The sequence below is a fragment of the Dermacentor andersoni genome, chromosome 3 (genome assembly GCF_023375885.2).
Source record: "Dermacentor andersoni chromosome 3, qqDerAnde1_hic_scaffold, whole genome shotgun sequence".
Taxonomy (NCBI): Eukaryota; Metazoa; Arthropoda; class Arachnida; order Ixodida; family Ixodidae; genus Dermacentor; species Dermacentor andersoni.
Genome location: NC_092816.1, coordinates 34,719,222 through 34,731,405, shown reverse-complemented (window position 1 = coordinate 34,731,405; position 12,184 = coordinate 34,719,222). Strand labels below are relative to the sequence as shown.

Genomic DNA, 12,184 nt, shown 5'->3' with positions numbered 1-12,184 from the left:
AGGTTTCCGGGTGGTGCATATCAGTCGGCATACTCATTCGAGAGTACACTTATTCATACTTGCTTCCAGACTCACTTCACAGGTGTGCTACTGAGTGTCAGTGTGTGTCTGAGAGTGCGAGATTATGTGAGTTTTAACGGGAGTGCATGCCGATGAATTCGAGCGGATGTGAGTATGAAAAGGAGTGAGCGCCAACTAACACGAATACAAAGGTTAGAATAAACAACGGTGACTGTCAATGAGTGAGTGCCTGTGAGTGGGTGTAGATGAGAGTGTTCATGTGAATGAATTGTGGTAAATGTGAATGGGCGGTGGTAAGTGTGAATGGAAGCGACTATGAACTTCAGTGAGAGTTAGCTAGTAGGAGTGGAAAGGCATAGGAACTGCAGTGAGTGCATAGCCTGTGAAAGTATTAGTGAATGAGTGTGTGCTGACCTGTGCTCATGTGCTTGGCTTGGAATGACTCCATTATAATCCATTTTATACTAATACGTTAGTTATATAAAATAAAAAGAAAGACAAAGGTCAGTTTTTTTTTTTTAATTTTTCGTACGTCACTGTAACATCACAGGTTTCAGAGTTTTCTCGTACTTGGGCTCTTGTGGCCCAGTAATAGTTGTTGCTAAGTGCAGCCTTGGTTTCTTTAGGAATACACTCTTGTCTGTCCTTATCGATACGAAATTTGCTGGGCTCGAGCAGATGCCGTCTTAAATTCACGACGCCATGGTGAGCTGTTGTGAAAACTTAATATGGCATCACTACCTGTTTATTGTATTTTCTGGCTTACCGAACCTCCTCTCACGGTAAGAGTGGATTTTTTTGTATTGCAGAAGGGTAATTTACTGATACAGCTCAAATTACTGTTGTCTTCAGTGTCTCTTTAATATAAGTTGACTGCAATAGGCCTTAACAATGTGGGCTGTTTGATTCATACTTTATACGATTTGTATCAATCTAACAAAGACGACGCCACAGCAAAGCATACAGGACAAGCACATCCTGTCTCTTTTCACACGTCTAGCTTCCTTCTCTGTGGTGTCGTCTTCATTAGCACAATGTAAATTTCAGTGCAGGAGGTCTGTGTAGCATGCATTGAAATGCTGTGCCTCTTCCCTTTGCAGGGACCTGCTAGATCTGTGGGCCATAGGTCCCTCGGCAATTGGAGTGACTGCAGGTTCTCAACGTCATCACCTCGACACTCAACCAGCAGGGTCTTTCTTGGAAATTGGTGCCTCTGTCCATACTGTTATAAATACTACAGTCGCATTACTACTAGACAGCTTGGTTGTGTCATGTGTCTACAGCAACAGAATCCGCGCCCATACACCCATTCGCATTTGGACACACATTGGAGGTGAACGCCACCTGTTGGTTCTTTAGTGGCAGCCACTGCCGACAGTCCCACGGCCCTGTCGCGGAGCAGTGCAGTAGTCATGTGTAAAGAAAGCATGGATAATAATCATAAACTCACACCCATGAACATGTCTGTGGCTTCCCCTTCTTGTTTTTAAAAATTTATTCTATTGTGATCTCCTTGTTGTCTCTTGCTTCAAGCAAAGAGAGACTGCGCCGTTTCTTTTGCTAAGGTATCTATGAGCAGCCATCACTGAGGTGAAAGCATTCAGCATAAGTGTCAGTTGCGGAAGAGGCTTTTAGAGCTGGGCTGAAGGGGCATCGTTACTACGAGTTGTTCTTACAGTTTCTGCTGGCTGGCGAGAAGCGGTTGCGTGTCAGCACTTTGCTTGCTTGGGATCAGCGGGTCATGTTTTGCCCAAAGATGATTGCCTGTCTGGGATAACGAATTCATATATTGATTGCAAATGTGGTTTTTGTGCTGGCATTATTCATGAGATTTTGTTGTTTTTGAGCACTCGAAACTGGTTGACAACATTTTGCCATACATATTTTCATCATCAGAATTGGTTGGTGAGGAGGCTTTGTAAGAGAATCTTTCAATCTTTTTTTTTTTTAATGTAGTGATTGCAAACATTCTTTGAACCATTCAATCAATTTAATATACCAAAGCATTGCTTATCGTCTATACATAGACCATTGCATTTGTCCAGTTGTGTTTGTGGGCATTCCTACTCGTAGCTTTCTAAGTGCAGCATCATTCTGTGGGTTTGCTTGTTGGGAGCAGCGTTATTGGTTGGCCAGAATAAAAAAAGTGATTAATGATCACAGTGCATTCTAGTTGTTATATAGGCATCATGTCTTTTTCTCTCTGCGCTCTACTGCGGGGAGCTTATTTTTGTATGAGTGTGGATGAGATTGTGTGGATGTTTATCTCTGAGTGAACCACAAGATTCAGTGTTTCCTTTTGTTTATTCCTGATGTTCATCATTTTTTATGCTGGCATTACATCGGGGAATGTTATTGCATGTCGACGTATGTGCAGGAATTGTTGCTTCGAATGCAGGTTTGTCAACTGTGTTAGGTTATAGAATGGCTTGTTTCGTAGAAAGCTCAGCTTTCTGTTTTTAGGGGTAATTTCAATCTGATCAGCGTGTGTATGCATGGTGTAGTCTTATGCATAGTGCGCTGGGTTGAATTGCAGCAGCACTATATGTTCACATAGCTGTTGATCTGATGTAGAGCTGTTTGTCGAGTTCCTGGCCCATTATCTTCACTGCAGCTGCATCTTCTGGTCATATTTTAGCATGGCACGACGGTATTGAATGTGTTGCGGTGCAACATGTTTTAAGGCATTATTGCTATTGTTATTTCTAACCTTTTCAACTCATGAAGTGCAAAGTTGTGGTGTTCCATTATGTATACTCTCTCCCCTGTTTGAGAGGCGTTGATTGCCAGAGCTTTGATGTGGATAATTTTTTCTTCGTGTGTGGATTGGGTTTTGCTGTTCTGTGATAAGTGTAGTGATGAGCTTGTATACAGCAAACGGGGCTTTTTAGCTCTTCAATTTCTGCAGGATATCTGTATGAACGCCTTTGCTATTCGCCGGTGCTCTGGAAGACTTGTACTGCTGTCTCGTGTGGGACGCTGGATTAGGCTGGCAGGAAAGTATGCAGCAGGCTGCTGTATTCCACAAATATAGAAGCCTCTACCTGTTTGACAAATTTGCTCTTCAGCCATATGGCAGTTCTATAGAAATGTATTGTCTAAAGAATGCACAAGAAATTGCATATACATCTTGTTGTTGAGAATAGTTGCCTGTATCTTTACAATGCGTGCTTAGTGGCACCAAAACTGAGGGATCACGTGAACTTTTCAAGTGTAAGTTGCAGTACCGGCTGTTTCAGGATAGGCTTTCAGTGGTTACTGAACACTGTGGAGCAGAGATTAACTTTGTTGGCAATAATGCATTTTAGGTGACGAGTGTCGGGGCTTACGCGGCTATCAATGATGGGTCACTTAAATAATTTTAAATGTTATCGAGTCAACTCCAGTGGCCATGTGTACAGGGCATGTCATTATTGCAAAATTAGGGCCAGCCAGTTTGCAAAGCATGCTTATTTGTAAGGAGTATTGTGACTAGCACCAGATTTAAAAGAAATGATGGTGACCAACCAAATCTCAATATTTACTTGGCTAAATCTGTTAAGTCATAAAATCGGTGTTTGTTAAATTCAAGGTTCGATGTTTCTCGACAGGCCTGTGGTTTGTGACAACTGCCTGCACAGAACTAAGAATCTAGTGTATTGCATTATACAGAGCAAAAGCAATAACTTAATCATTCAAAAACTACAGACCATAGCAAGATGCGGTTTTTCACATAAATGCACAGGAAAACATAGGAATTCTGTTCTGTAAAATGCCTTGAAACTGCCATTTTCAAGGCCTTGAATGCCCTTATTTAAATTTTACAGAGCATAAAAATCCTTGAATATTGCTTTCTTCTAGGTTTGTAGAGTTTTATTTGTGTACTTGACCATGGAGGCTCTTGCAAGCCCAGAGTCGAGGGAGCTTGATTTCATTTTTGGGGTGGAATCCATCTTTTATGGAATGGCTAGTGATGGTTAATGTGAAAAAGGCTTAGCGAGTACCTTTTCTTTCTTGTGCAATAAAAAAAAAAAAGCTTGCTCTTTGTTTAAGGCAGGCTTTTGTTTTCAAGGTGTTTGGCATCACAATGCTTTTATACTTGAAATTGCTTTGCAGTAGCCTCAGAATTTCTTGAAAAACCCTAAATGATTTTCCAAAGAGGCTTCTACAGACCTAGTTACACTTGTAACAATTGGTTACACTTCAGTTTGGTCAACAGCATCACCGTTTGGTGGCAAGTGCAGATCATGACTATCGATTTTTTTTGTTCCAAGAAACAAAATACATTTTTCTGTGTGAAACTGCAGCTTGCTAGGGTCTGTACATATGGTCAACACGATGCTCAAATTATTAAATTTTTTCTTTTGTGTTTCACTGTATATATCTGAGCAAATGAGCCCCGCTTGCTTTACAAGCTCAAGAGTGAGTAAAGATGCTGGTTATGTGATATGAACTGGGGTTATGGTTTGCATGAAGAGCTTATAGGGGGGGGGAGGTGCAGGTGTATGGCAGCTGGTCTTGCTTGCTGCTGGTCTCAGTCGCTGGAACTGTGTGCCGTTTTTCTGCAGACTCGTGTATTAAGAGTGTAAGAATAGTGCTGTATGCACATTGTCCTTAGCATGCCGTTTTTTGCCTGTGTACTTTACTGTGTGTGTTATTACTCATAGGGCGAGATGGATCTCTCGATATCTGTATCTATTTGCGATGCATTTTTGTCATGTTAGCAGTAAAATAGTATGTATGTGAGTGAGTGGGCAAGTGTGTTCATATAATGTATGAAACTGAGGATAAGGACTATGTGTGTGTGTGTGTGTTGGTTTTCATTTGCTGGTGTTGTTGGGAGATTCATTTTGCACCTACTGGGTAAGAAGTAGAAACAAAGAAACAAAAGCTGAAGACAATTTGGTGCTTCGGTACGCTACTTTTGGCTAGTTGCCATGCTCTATTACTTGCCTTTGTGGTTCAGTGCTAGCAATTTTAGCAACCGAAACTGACTGAATGATTTTTTTTTTACTTTGTCGTAGAAACCACTAGTTGCAACTCTTAAGCTATCAAAAGGTGTGTAAGTATAGTTATAAGTCTGACTTAAAAAGAAAATACTTTCTGAAATTCATTGTCTGTCAAGAATCGAGGAATAACATGCAACGTCCATTGCCACTTTGCGGAGCTCCAAGAAAACTTTTGGTAACCACCTTTATTTGAAGCTCTGATTACTAGAATCGTTTTCTCTAGCAGTAATTAAGCTGGCACTTCTTGCCACTTCAGACATGCTGTACTTTCATAGGGAGAGATGCCTCACCAGAAGTAGAGATGTAGCACAGTTACATTGGCTTTCAGAGCTGAGTAGAAGGTCTAACGAAGTAAAGCAGTCACAAGAATGGCAGAGTGACCCAACTGGGCACCTGAAGAGCATTGCAGTTAGTCAACAAAATGTTGCTACTCTTTGAACGATAATGTTATAGCCTAGTCTTGCACTGTGCTTTTGATAGACTAATCTCACGGTGGCGTTGCACTGTCCAACTGCTGCTGCAAAGAATGCCGGTAGCAAAAGTCTTCAGCAGATGGGACAGCAACTGTCTTTCGGTGCGTGTTCTTACTGGCTTGCCAAGTGACCACTGACTGTGAGGCTGACATATTTGGTAATCATAATTCCTAAGTGTGTTATTTCAGTCTAGCCTGTCGAGTTTCTCTTTAGTGTCTTCTCAAAGAGATAAGGACAAGGCGTCTTATCGTTCTGCATCCCCCCATCCCCTTCCTGTGGGGCAGCCAATTGGGCAACATCATGGTTAACTTCCATGCCTTTCCTTCTCTCCCTCTTGGGTAGTATTCTCAATCGTTCACTTTGAGATGCAATCACTTTCGGGAAATTTCGAATTTTATGTGGCTTGTATTGGTCATGTTGGCATTCAGGACAGACAGCATTGCACAGCGGCTAGCAAAAGCTGTCTTAGCACATGACTAAGAATGCTGCCGCTCATAGAAGCAATGTGCGAAAATGATGTTGGTGTCCTCGAAAGTGAACAACTGAGAATACTGGCCCAGAATTTCACAGCTGGACCATGGTTGAGAGGACTCGCTTACACGAAAATAATCTCCCTCTTTCTTTGAAACAGAGAAAGAAAATTTTAATAAGTATATTATTGTGACGCGGCTGATCCAACAACATTCCAGTCATGGTTGCCTTTAGTCTAAGTACAGCAGAAATGTGGAGATGACTACTGCTGTCATAGCATAAGCCAAGCAGGTATATGCCCTTTAAGCCTGATGAGATTGGTTTATGACTGGCTCTTACCTCTTAAGCCTCCTTTGTGTTTTGAACAAGAAAGAAAGAAAGCAATGCTTTGAAGAGAAGGGTTGTTGCATTGTAGTGAGTCTTCATAACTCTTGGATCCATCTTTGATGCAGCTGTGAAGTGAAAAAAATGTTTACATACTAATAACTTGTCTTGATGCAGGTCAATGCTCTGTGCATACGTTGAAAGAGCTGGATGTTCAATCAACAAAAATGTTATCTTCCTGTACAACGTCATGTACAGCGCTTTGGCATGACTTGAGTCATTGTAAAGCCCTTTTTGAGCACACAAGGTCCTAAATGAAAAGTTTGTTCAATAAGGGAATTTTATTACGAAACTGTACAGTATTTCATGTATTGGTGCAGTCTGCTTTCATTGGATAAAATGCTATCAAGATAGAAATAAATACTCTACATGCATCGCACAGTGACTGTCCTTCAAAGAAAGGCAGTCCAATTTGCTCCAAAGCGACAAGTTGGCCCCCATACTTTTTGTTTGGGTCGACTGCCTTGCTGGTATTTGCAGACAATCAGGTCGACATAAATTCGCTTCCATTTTTGTATACCATGCCCTACTTCTTAAAAGGTGTACTTTTGAATATAGGGTGAGTGGATTGGTGGAAGCAGCGGCAGTTGGTCGCATTTGTATTTCCCCCGCTGCTACAGATCTCGTGTGTACAAGTACCTTAGATGAATGTAAGAGTTGATAATGTTACAGAGACATTTGTAGTTCTGAAAAATGGAAAAATGGAATCTATTAAGGTGCACACAGGCACTGCGGGACTGATGCTTTTCACCAAAAGCATCACCGTCAATCTTTTGGGAGCATTTTCAATCGGCACTGTGCCATTTCAGCCCACCAGAACTTGACAAAACCACTCATTGTACACTGTTGAATGAGAATAGACCTTCTGTGGTACGAGTTCTGGTTTTTAGATTTGTGTACAATTAGTAAGGGCAGGAAAATAACTTAATTATTGTCTCGCCGAGCACTCAACATAGTGCTCGGGCATTGTTGCCGCTCATAAGAGCATGGGTATAAGATATGTTGTGTAATACCACAAAGTCTCGTTTTGACAAAAAAAGAAATTGTAAGTGAATGCAACTCATGGTGCAAGCATCTTCTGCAAGCTTGAAAAAAAAAAAAAAATCCTATAAACTGCATTTCTAGGTTAGCAGGTGAAATTGAGTGTGTGCTCAAGTCCAAGTTTCATGTTCAGATTGTGGTTTTATGGAGGGTTTTCATGAAGGGTGGTACGTGTATACCTGTACAAGTAAAACTAAGCCTCATGTATTGTAAGTTGAGGCAAGCCACTTTTCACTGTTGTGGATTGTTTGTGTCATTGCTCCGTGAGTCAGCCATTTTGTGAGATTTTGAAGCATTTCATGGCCAACATACCAGTGTTAGCCTACTATATTTAGCCTATCTCATGTGCTCTGCTTGGGAGGGTTTGGATAGGGCAGACATTTAAAGAAGGTACTGACATGGACTTGTGAAGTGTTGCTGGTGCTTGCAACATTGGCAAGAAGGTCAACACCTTTTCTTTTGATTATTACATGGCTGCATCTTGCCCGGCTGCTAAGCATTGCATGTCATGGGAACTTTGAACATGTTATTGTTACTGAAGGCAGTACGGTTGTTTTGTGGAAGGTGCGCTGAAATCTGGATGGATAATATGTAACGATTCGTTCGGCTTTATTCTATTGTTTATCCACTGCTCACCACTGGTGAAGCCTGTTAATAAGTGTGGGTTTCAGCTATTTGGTGACCTGTTTTAATTGATGAACAGTGTAAGTGAAAGATGCAGGACACAAAGGAGGGGGCGTATGTCATATGTTCTTCTTTTTTTTTTTTTGTCCTTCATATTTTGCTTGTGCTGTGAGTCTGTTACTGGTGGTAATGTAGGCATAGCACTATTTGGAAAAGAAAAAGGATTGATATTGGAATCATTGCAGTATCCCGGCCTAAACAGTAAATGAAGATGATATGTTTGTTTTATGCTTTGGCATTGTCCAATATTGCTTGAGGGTTTCTTGATTTTTGAGCCTTGTGGAGGGGAAGATAAAAGGAAGGGCATGGAGATTAACCGAATTCTTAGATTTTGTCCATTTGGCTGCTCTTCCCACGGGAAAGGAAGCTGGAATGCAAAAGAAAGAAGCGGCAAGCATTTAGACAGATCTGGTGAGCCTAGTGGAATTGTGTAAACTTCTATGAAGTGTGGTATGATATTGGCTTGTTTCTGTTACTGTGTATAGTTCACTTTTTGTAGTGGCTATACTGAAAATTTGGTACTTGCGAAGAGGTGGTACTTGGTAGATTCACCCAACTGTGCTGTTGTCGCAGCAGCCGACAAGCTCTGCACCATGCCATGTTTCACATGTCTGTGACTGTGCCTAGGTGCACATTTTGGTTAAGCAGGCATAGGCGATATAGAATGTTTAACACAAGAGGACCAGGACCACTATTTCGAGTATATGTGCTGTGGGCCACTTTTCAGAACATCTGAGCGTGTTTGAATAAAAAGCAGGTTACTCTCTGGCTCTTGCAGAAAAGTATTTTTCCAACCCCCTGTCCGGGCAGAATGTGTGCTCGTAGCGCTTTTCTCACTCCGTCAACCCGTCGCGAAGAGTTTTCAAAGTATATTGGCATTGTCAGTGTTCTGCAATCTATATTTAGAGTTTAGTGAAATAGTCCTTGTTCCAGACTTGCCTGATATTTTAAAGGGGCTCCGACGCCCTTCTTTGACCGACAACCATAGACGTTGCTGAAATGGTTGGAGGCAGCATGTGAAAATGCAGCGAAAGAGTTGTCACAAGCTGTTGGATATGGAGTGTCTTTTCGTTGTCATAACACCATTGGACCTCTGCGAAATCTGGAAGAACGAGTCATCCGCCGCCTTCCATATTTCGTAATTTTAGCTATTTTTCTGCACTGCACATTTCTGCAAATTTCTACCTGTGGCATGTACATGTGTCTTTTCCTCTTCTAGGCTCTTGCAGAGTGATGTTGTGTACGATGTGAATGTACGTCGCTGCATTCCTTTTGTGCTGAAGGTTAGTAATACTTGGCTGGGTATTTAAGCTGCATTGAAAGAGTTGCTCGGAGCCCCTTTAGTGTGCTGCTATATAGTGGATGCTGTCGGAATGAGTTGCGGCCTTTAAAGGTACACTAAACGGAACAATGATTTCTTCTGCATCAGTAAATTACCGTTCTACAACACCAAAAACACCACTCTTACGATAAGACGTTTGGTAAGCAAGAAAAAGCGCAAAAACGAAATACGGGTGGCGATGCCTATTTGAGTTCCCGCACCTGGGGGCTGTGACGTCATGAATTTTGATGGCATCTTCTAGGGCCTATTAATTATATATAGGGGTACAGGTTGACTACATTGTGTTCTAAAGGAACCAAATATTAAACATGGCAAGTTTCGGGAACCTTTACTCAGCCAACGCGGCCCAAATGCGAAAACATACTTCGGAATCCCTGATGTCACGCTGACGTACCGGCGCTGGGGTTTCGGCGCAAAATTCAAGTACTGATACTTGGACCTTCATTTTCTCATCTAATAATCAAAATATTTTTTTGAAATGGCTGCCTACAGGGTTCTCAAACAATGCTCCATTAGTCTAAACTGATTTATTGTTTCCCTTTAGTGTCCCTTTAAGTAATATATGACTGGTTTTGTGAAGTGACTGGACACTTCCATTGCACCTGTCTTGTTTTTATTTTTCTGATCCTGAAGGCTTCACTTCTGCTGCAGTCACTGATCCAGTGTCTCCATGCAGGATTATGATAGATCATACTGCAGCTGAACTCTGGGCTTCATATGTGTATTTTTAGAAGTGCTTGCACCGTTCTGTTTGTTAGCACTTATGTGACCACTTTTCTTGAATGCTATGCTGCAATGTTCAGTGTGCTGATGCTGGCCATAGTGCATTTGGCAAAGTGAAGTTGATTCACTGTACTGTTTTCTTTGTTCACAGAAATAAAAAACAAGGAAAGATACTTGGTGCACTTTTGTTATCTATCTGCTAGGATTGGCACACTAGAGTGGAGAGACTGCTAACTGTAAAATTCATGATGTCAAATGCAAGTTTTTGCAGGAAACATGCATTAGAGGTTAAATGTAAGGAAAAACAATTGGCTGTAGTTGGCTAATTCAGATCTGGAGCATGCAAGTATGCAAGCTGTCTGGGATGGGTTTATTTCATCATGATACGTCCTTATTCAAATGTGTGAAGTAGGGAGGAGGTCAAAAATACTTGGGAGGAGATATGTCAGTTTTGCGGGCCTAGCCATAAAAGAAAAAGGAACACTTGTGAGAATGCTCCTTAAGCACATTACCACACCGGGTGATAAACCAGCAGTATTGTTCAGTTTGTGTTGCCAGAGGCTTTGTAAGCGTAATTTAAGGGGGGGGGGGTGGAAGGCTTAAAACATTCGAGGCTGAAAGAGGTGGGGGGGGGGGGGGCGGAGCCCCTTCGTTCCCGAGGACCAAGGTACCGTGGAGCTCTCTTTTACGCAGAGCCCTGTGAGGAAGCAATGAAGCCACTTCTATGTGATGTGTGGTGGTTCAACATTTTTCATGGCTAACACACTGCAGGCGTCTAGGAAAGAAGACGTTGCATTAAGTTACTGCATAGATTCTTGTGCTTGGTTTAAGCGGGCAACATTCCTTTGTGCAGCGATTAAACGATTAGCGTGGATATTGAGTCTCCTCTGTGTAAGGATAACGGAAGTTGAAGGTTAGGGAAAGGGGGGCTGTGAGCCCCTCCGCTTCCGAAGCCCCTATGTTTGGCTATCATTTTTGCCAGTTGTGGAGAAGTAGGGTTGCTGCACCTGCTGTACAGCTCTCAACTCCGTCGGCTGGTACCATAGAGTTTCCTACAAAAGTTACTATAAGTGTTTCTGGTGCTGCGATTGTTCAGCTACCACAGAAGGGCAGTACATGGATTTGTCTTGCCTTTGAGCTTGTGGCTTGATAAGTTCTTGTGGCATTATTTATCATCCTTTATCTTTCTAAGTTTCCAGGCAATTTATCTCTAAACACAGCAAGGCAACAAGTCTCTGCACACAAGCATAATCATCATGAAGCGCTTCAATTATGACAATATGTTGTTGAATGGGACCTACTTGCTAACTCGCAAAGCTGTTCGAAGCCACACGGACATGGTTTAGGCAAGTTTTCCCATGCTGGCAGATAGCTGAGGCACCAAACTTGCAGCTATAGTAGACAACAGCACAACAGTTCCTTCCATTTTTGTATGAAACTCGAACCAAACGTGCTGCCAAGCCTGTGTGAATGCTGTGGAAGCACTTTTACCATGGATTGGCTAGCCCGAGGTGTCATGAGAAGGATGAAAATGGTGTCCAAGTAGCTTGACTTGCGAAGTCGGCCTCCCTAAGCCTTCCCCAAGTGCCTATGTCGTGTTGCTTTATTCAGTCAACGACCAAGAAGTTTGAACTTTGAGTAAGAAGTTGCACTTGCTTGACATCGTTGATAGGACTAGTCCAAATGAGACGAATCCACTGGAAGGAGGAGGCAAAGGGATTCACAACAGTCCAACAAGACCTGTCGCTGGAGCTCGTGTCGGCAAGGGTGCCTATCTTGATGAAATGCTGTATGTTGACGTAACGTCCTTTGCTGGACTACTGTTGATAAATTGAATTTTGATAACATCAGGGAAGTAGCCAGGGCAGGGGGAGGAGGCACACTGAACACATGCCCCCCCCCCCCCCCCCCCTCCCGAAGTTTGTGTATGCTAGGAACACCTGGGCATAAAACGAGGTGCGACGAAACCTGCCTGCCCCATTTTCGATAAAGTGCCTGGTTTAACGCAGTCCAGAGCTTATTAACAGAGAACTCCATTAAAGAGTTTTTCAGATATT

The 12,184-nt window shown here is 42.3% G+C and overlaps 1 protein-coding gene across 2 annotated transcripts in view; it reads left to right on the top strand.

Moving 5' to 3' along the window:
• The window catches only part of LOC126517845 (uncharacterized), a 53,531-nt gene extending 43,231 nt beyond the window's left edge, over window positions 1-10,300 (top strand). The window contains exon 7 of one of the 2 annotated variants that reach the window (XM_050167650.3): window positions 1,122-10,300. In XM_050167650.3, coding sequence (XP_050023607.2) covers window positions 1,122-1,358 — 237 coding nt within the window. In that variant the 3' untranslated portion in view covers window positions 1,359-10,300. The remainder of the gene's footprint in view (window positions 1-1,121) is intronic. The other variant, XM_050167660.3, reaches the window with a different exon arrangement.
• The last annotated feature ends 1,884 nt before the right edge of the window (window positions 10,301-12,184 follow it).